The 7,722-nt window shown below is 35.6% G+C and overlaps 1 protein-coding gene across 1 annotated transcript; it reads left to right on the top strand.

Moving 5' to 3' along the window:
• Window positions 1-295: 295 nt before the first annotated feature.
• Window positions 296-7,434, top strand: LOC105442627. Its single transcript, XM_030978708.1, has 7 exons — window positions 296-317; window positions 445-616; window positions 2,546-2,646; window positions 3,046-3,215; window positions 4,496-4,673; window positions 5,533-5,583; window positions 6,429-7,434. Exons 1-7 carry the CDS (start codon window positions 296-298, stop codon window positions 6,542-6,544), a joined length of 810 nt encoding a protein of 269 aa, XP_030834568.1. The 3' UTR covers window positions 6,545-7,434.
• Window positions 7,435-7,722: the final 288 nt, after the last annotated feature.

Consider the following 7,722-nt stretch of genomic DNA (forward strand, 5'->3'; position numbering starts at 1 on the left):
CACACAAAAATGATACCAAATGATTTGGGATAAAACACTCTTTCATAAGATGTATAATAATTTACTGTTCATAGATGATTTAAAGAATAATTAGCAATTTTCTAGGTGTAAACTTTTTTTTGACCCACACGGTATTTGTATTGTAATACTTATGGTACTGTATAGAGATCTCTCCCATGCTCTTCAGTTTGAATAAAGCTCAACCAACTAAGTTCTTATGGAAATTCATTTTCCTTCGTTTCCAGCCTCATCAAAGTTCATGTCACGTACAGTATGTAAACAAAAACGAAACGAAATGACGGCATGCTACTACATAAGTAGTCAATTACACGAAGTATGATCCAAATCCCAATTACGATTTTTTTTTTTTCCAATTAAAAAAAAGAAAGAATTACTTAAGTATTATCGTAGACTTGCATGTAAATAATTCTTTTTCACGGCCAGATGCCCCGGAAGTGCACCCCACTCAAACAGACATCCGTGCTGCTCCTAAAGATGCAGTAGCGATTGGTTGTGATGTCACAGGGATTCCCGAACCTCTGGATTTTTATTGGCTGAAGGATGACGTCAGAATTTTAGATGACGACGGAGATGACACAGAATCTATTCCTAACGCGTAAGTTTAGAAATACGTTGAGATTCAATGATTGATCCGGGGGGGGGGCACCAATCGAATCGTCTTTAAGTGTGCCCCTGATGAAATTTACTTTTGGAATGTATCATTTTTTCCCTAGTTTGGCAGTATTCAAACTAGAACATTTAAGGCACAATAATATTTAATTCATGCTGATCTATTATCCATTTTCGCTATACTTTGATGTAAACATTGACTCACTTTTGTAATGTTAATATTTCCATGTGGTTATGTGCATCTATTGTTCAATATTTTATTCACTGTTTAAATACTAATGATTTTATATTTTAATGCGTGGGGAAAATGAAAATGAAAATTGTGATATACGCTTATCATATGGCCGGTGTGTCGTTTGATATATTATATGATAACTTTTCTGCACAGACCAATCGTACAACCTGTAGATTGAACATCTGTAAAACATATTTTGATTGTGGTTATATAATGTAGTTGTATATAGTTTCTTGTTATTTCTTTCTAATTATCATTATTAGGATCTCCCTCTCATGTTTCTCCACGTTTATCAGGCAAGTGTCATTTCATTATATTTATTTTTTCTTTCTACAATTTACATTAATTTCATAAAATACAAAGATATAATATGTGATACAACTTTGCCTGGGAAATCGCATTAAAAAGCCAGTGGCTTGCAATAAAACACAGCGATTCCCCTTACAATCACAACAATTAATACAGAGTACAAAGAAAACGAAACGAAAAAAATTATCACATAATATACTATACAGATATAATAAAATGGACAATACATGCTGAAACTATGCATAAACGCTATGTGGCTAGTAGTAATAGCAGTGAGTATGGGGACGGCCATAGGTTGTGTACACAAATATATGGACATAAAGTCGAGATTAATGAAAGTATGGACATTCTGATTTTTTGGCGTGGGAGTCACAAGTGACTTATTACCACAAGTGTTAAAAGTCATTTTTTCTCGAAAAAATTGTAAGTCTAGATGATAATGAAAAGTCTCTAAGTCATATTCATAAAGTCTTACTACCATAGACACACGTGTTATAATTCAGTTTTTTTCGAAAAAATGTACAAGTCCAAAATGACAAATCCCAAATTAAATTCGAAAAGTCAAGACCTCAAAAAAAAAAACCATAGACACGCGTGTTATAAGTCCGTTTTTCTCGTAAATAGACTATGTCAAAGTTAATGTACACGAGTCAATTAGAAATAGTATAAGTACGAAAATATTTGTGTGCAAAACCTATGGCCGTCCCCATACTGCTATAACTACTACTGTGGCTAAACTGGTCTACTGAACGCCACCAACGACTCTTCCGTACAAGAAAGTATTTATCATAACACAAAGAGAGAAATGATAGAAATATGGAAACACAACCTAAAACAGGTTAAAGACCCATCTGGCCGGTGATCCATGGCAAACTGCCGACCGACAATTTTGCCCCAAAGGAATATCTTATAAGTGCCGTAAGAAATTAGAAGGGGAGCTAGCTTGCCCAATATTACCGTTCTAAATTCCAGTCATGTGGAGTTACCATTGGATAGGATAATTCATCCTCACTTACATTTTCTCATTATAGAAATGAATTATACATATTTCATAAGGGAAACTAATTAGAATTCTCCTCCGATAAACGTTTACATGATTGTAAGAAATAATTATAAATTCGATGATAATTGTTGTGGTCTCAAATTATGTATTCATCTATTTATTCGCTAATTATGGTCTATTTTGAGAACAAGTTTTGTAATAATTATGCATCTACAATAACATTATCAGTGTATTTTTCTGTTATTTTACTCTTCGTATAAAAGTCCATGGAGTGAAAAAAAGTGAAAAACTGAATCTTCGTTATATTTGTATAGATATGAACAGTGGTTACACATATTACCTTTCATTTAACTTATCTCTCGGTATAGATTCGTGATCTTTAAACTAGACGCACAGAAGGACTATGGTAATTACACGTGCGTGGCTACAAACTCGCTTGGAACATCTACTGCTACAATAGAAATTAGTGGTGAGGGGATTTATTTTCTAAATTATCTTTTATGTAACAAGACGAAGGGTGGTAAGATGGACTCTTGCTATGCCACTGTTTGGGGATATTATCAGGCAATCTTTTCTTTCTTCTGAACGTTAATTGTATATTAATTATTATTCCTTTTAAAATTGTTATTATTATATTGTTGTTGTTTTAATTGTTCTTGGTTCTTGGTTGGTTGGTCCTACAAAATACTCGTCTGAGTTTTAACTGGAGGTGCGGGTAGTGTGTATTTATTTGTAGATGGGGGGGGGGGGGGGGGACGATAGGGCAATTTTGAATTTGACAGGGTCAGTGTGGGCGATAGTCTCCGGTTTAAGCTGGTTCCAATTGTTATTATTATCATTATTGTTATCATCATCTCTATTATTTTAGGACGCCCTCTAGCACCCGTGATCTTGAATAAGGAGACGTTGGGTCGCTATGGACGCTTTTACACCCTGATTTGGTCACCAACTTCAGTCCCAGGAGATAATAGCACTCAACTCATCAATATCCCTATATCACGGTACATCATCCAATACCAAAGGCAAGACGTTATAGAGGTAAGTTGAAATGAGAGACAGAAACGGACCGAAGGGGTGGGGTGGCGGGGGGGGGGGGGGGGGGTACGTAAGGCACGTTAGACTTTTTACTGGCGGCATATACAAAGACAACTATACATTATATACCTGATTTGATTACATGAACAAAAAATCAAGCGATTTTGAATCATGTTATAAAATTGCAGACTTGTTGCTTTTATCAATGTAGTAAGATTCACCCCCCCCCCCTTCCAAAGAATTCAAGATGTGCATCTATCAGTTTCAGTTTATTTTATTTTTGCACGGCACCAACTTCAGCCAAAGGCTGTTCTTCTGTTGGTCCGTGCGCTACCTATCTATTTTGCTAAAGACAATTTTATAAGAAAATAAATGAATGAATGATTTAATGTAGAGTATTAGTAATTAAAGAATAAAAACGTAAAGAAATTAAATAAAAATGAAGAAATGGTAAAACCCGAAAATTTAACGTACAAAATAACATGCAATTAATTTAGAAGCGCTAGAACTCGAATATAGGTCCCCATATTTGTTCAGTTAGCCTATAGTAACTACTACTGTCCATTATTGCCCCCCCCCCCAACCTGGAACTCCTTACCCCCTGTACTTAAGAATTGGCAGTTTTCAAGAAATGTCTGAAAACTTATCTTTTCTAATTTGTTGTAATATTCCTCTCTGTTTGTAATTAATATACGCTTTATATGATAGTGTTATCTATTTTTGTTGTTTGTTAGTATTTCTTGTTTATGCATTTTGTTTTCAAATGAAAAGGCACTTTATAAATGTAATATTATTAACGATGGTCCAACCCATCCGTCCAACTTAAGCCACCAAGGGGCAGATAGTTCAAACACCAATAAATATTTAACAACATAGTAAGTATAAAAATTACGCCGAAAATCACTTCTTTTTCAACGATGAAAGTGGTATGCTTGAGATTTCAATGTCTTTATTTAGGGGGTGTTTCACAAAGATCATAAGTCAAACTTAGCTCTAAGTTGAACTTAAAAATTATGGAGAGCCATTTGTAGCCATTAAATAGAATATATTCAAAATCAAAATGTATTCTTGACTTTTCATAAATTCCACTTCTGAAGAACATGGAATCTCTTTGATCATAGAAAATATGAATGATTTGAATCAACATTATATACCTTTAAAATAACTTTTAAAAAATATTTTCATAGATGCTTTAACGACTTTCCATAGTTGTTAAGTCGAACTTAGAGATAAGTTCAACTTAGGATCTTTGTGAACCCCCCCCCCCCTCCTGTCTTTTAAAGAACATCAGTATAGTGTCCCTCAGATGGCCAGAGGATGCTTTATCGGCGGCTACCGGCAACTACGGGTCATTCGTCCTCTTTGACTTGATTGAGAATAGCTCCTACGTGGGTGTGCTGTGCCCTGAGAATGACTATGGTTTGGGAGACTGCACATCGTTTACATTCGCAACATCAGTAGGTGAGTTCCTTGGGGCATGGTGGCTCAGTGGTTAGAGCGCCCGCCTCATGAACGGGAAGTCGTGGGTTCAAACCCCGGCCGAGTCATACCAAAGACTTATAACAATGGGACCTTCTACCATAGCTAGGCGCTCTGCATATTAGATTTGAGAAGGGTAGTAATAACAACAGTTATACAGGGCCCGCTGGAAGAGCAGTTTCATAACTGAAGTGGCTACTCTGGGTAAATAAAACGTTATTATTATTTATCTCCAGTCTAACCGCTCACGATGGTGGTGTCATGCGTACTAAATTACCTCTCTAATTTATTGAAAATTATTTACTATATATTTCTTATCTCATTTGTATGTTTCGTACATGTTTATTGTATGATATAATTGTACATGATTTTCTATTCAATTACTTTAATTTGTAAACATTTTATTCAATATATCTGTTATTGTTCGATTTTTTGAATTTTTATCTTTTTTAACACTGAAATAAAATCAAACAAAACAAACAAACTCTCCGAATAGTAGCGTAGCAAGCGTAGGGCCGGGGGACACACCGGTTTTAAACATGTTAAATGTGAATTAAAAAACTTAAGCCCATTTATCCGTTGAGAGGTTATCGGGGGACCCTCCTATAAGTTTGTTGCACTTCATCCTCTTGCCATCTCTCTCTCTCCCTCTCCCCTCTCTCTCTCCTTTTCTTTCTTTTTTTCTTTTTAGGTTTGGATTAAGATCGGGATAAGTGTAGGGTCTAGGGTCCTGTTTTTAACCATGACGAACTAATGTCACCGAGGGGTTTCTGTTACGCATAATCGGGAAGAACTGATAAAAATGTTGATGATTTGAATAACTTTTCTTTCTGTGTCACAGTTGTCTACAAACCTTCACCGGAATCTGAATTTGTTGGAAATGCATGTGCTGGTGAGTATCTCTCTCTCTCTCTCTCCCTCCCTCCCTCCCTCTCTGTCTCTCTGTATCTGTCAATGCTCTATCTCTCTCTCTCTCTCTCTCACGCACATTCCCGTCCCACCCTCTCTTTCCCACACACAATGCAAACGCACGTCACATAAAATACCTGTATCTCTGTCACGTTATATATCTGTCCCACTCGATCTTCCTTTTCTCCCTCTTGCTCCCACATCCCATCTAACCCTCTGCCCTCCCTCTCTACCCCTACCCGTCCTCTCTACCCCTCTTCCCCTCTCTAACTCTACCTCCCTTCAATTATTTATCGCCCTTTCTTTCAATGTTATACTTTCTTCAATATACTTGTTTTTCACCATCGTTTGATGCTCAGGCGCGATTCTAGAAGGTTTTTTTTTCAGGGGTGGGGGCTGGGGCTGGGGGCTTAGGGGTTCTTGCACTCATGTTCTACATTTGCCTCGATAACATTAATTTATAATCAACAAAAAATAGGAGATGGGGTTGAAAATTATTTCTGGGATTAAGACCCCGCCCCTCTAAAACCTATATTGATAATGCATATACATCAATACCGATTAGATCTTATTTGATTTAATCAAATAAAGTATACATATATATATATATATATATATATATATATATATATATATATTTGAAACATGTTTCAGAAATTTTGAGAGGATTACTTATCCTATGAAAGTATCACCCAACTTATTTCCAATGTGTTCTACAACAGTTGAAGTGGTATATTACAAACTTAGCTACAGCACACGTATCTTCTATACCATTCTTTTAATTTAATATGTTTAAACTTTTTTCCTCCACGTCTTCCTTTCCTCCAGGTGAGGATACATGCGTAGGGGAGTGGATTCCATCGGCTGCCGATCGGCATCCATCCGTTTCCATGGTAACAATATCAGTAGGCTCCATAGCATGGTTATTAATGTCGGTATCATAGTCATCAAGAACGATTTATTTCATTAAGTGCTATGTTTTACGACGGACTGCACGATATACAAATTGTGATTCATTTGAAACAATTTTTTTTCTGGGAGAGTCGACATAGATTTTCAATTTTGCCCCTCTTTATTTTTTCATTAAGGAAAGAAAAGGAGACAAAAGTGCAATTTCAGTTTTCTGTCACCCTAAAAGATGCTGAGAGAAGGTTTTTTTTTATAAGGGATGACACATCCTACACCCCTCTCACAAAGCCTTTTATTTATAAATCTATAAATACGAATTTTTCTGGAGTATTAACTTATTCACTATACGTATATAGTGGTGGATATGAATATTATTTTCATCTTATTACTAACTTCTATCATGCCCATTAATTAACTCATTCCGTTAATGACGTTTGTTACCCCCCCCCCCAGAAGTTCTCTTACTTATGCGGTAACCTCTCCATTATCGTTTTACTCTGTAAAGCATGTTGTTTCCCATATGATTTGGTTTTGCCTCTAAAGTCAACTAAAGTCCTATGCAGCTCCTTTCCACATTGTAATTGTTAATTGATAATTGATTAATTGATTCCTATATCGTCTTTTCAAGCATACATATTAATTTGCATCAATGTGACATTTAACTTTAATGTACACGCTTAATACATTAATGCATAAGATAAACATGATAAAGGAGGCATACCGCGTAAGCATATAGAGCTTGATGTGCTTACAGTCCTCAGTTATACTAAAAACATATAAATGTGTATTTAAAAAATGTTGTTTGTTATGGCATATACTGTATTAGGTTGTCATCTATTTCTTCTATTTGTTTATATTGTTCTTACTGTTGATACAGATTTGTAGTTGTTATCTTTTAAATGGAATTTTGGAACAAAAAGTGTAACTTAAAGATAAACTTGAGTTCTGGTAATGCGATTGCATTGTGAAAGAAAAGGTGTGGAATGGAGCAGAAAAGTTGATCATATAGCATGTAAGTAATGGTGTGTAATGCAAGGTTCTGGAGTCATCAAAATCATCATAAATTTGGCAGAGTCTTGGTAAAGTAACAATCACTTACACAGAAAGATGTATATGGGACAACACACATGATGTCGGGGCTAGTACTACCCTGATTTCCTTATCTTTCTATGCTCATTACTCAGCCAGTATACATTTTCTTCCAAAATTGTTT

Source organism: Strongylocentrotus purpuratus, unplaced genomic scaffold (assembly GCF_000002235.5).
Source record: "Strongylocentrotus purpuratus isolate Spur 01 unplaced genomic scaffold, Spur_5.0 spur5_scaffold_1, whole genome shotgun sequence".
Taxonomy (NCBI): Eukaryota; Metazoa; Echinodermata; class Echinoidea; order Camarodonta; family Strongylocentrotidae; genus Strongylocentrotus; species Strongylocentrotus purpuratus.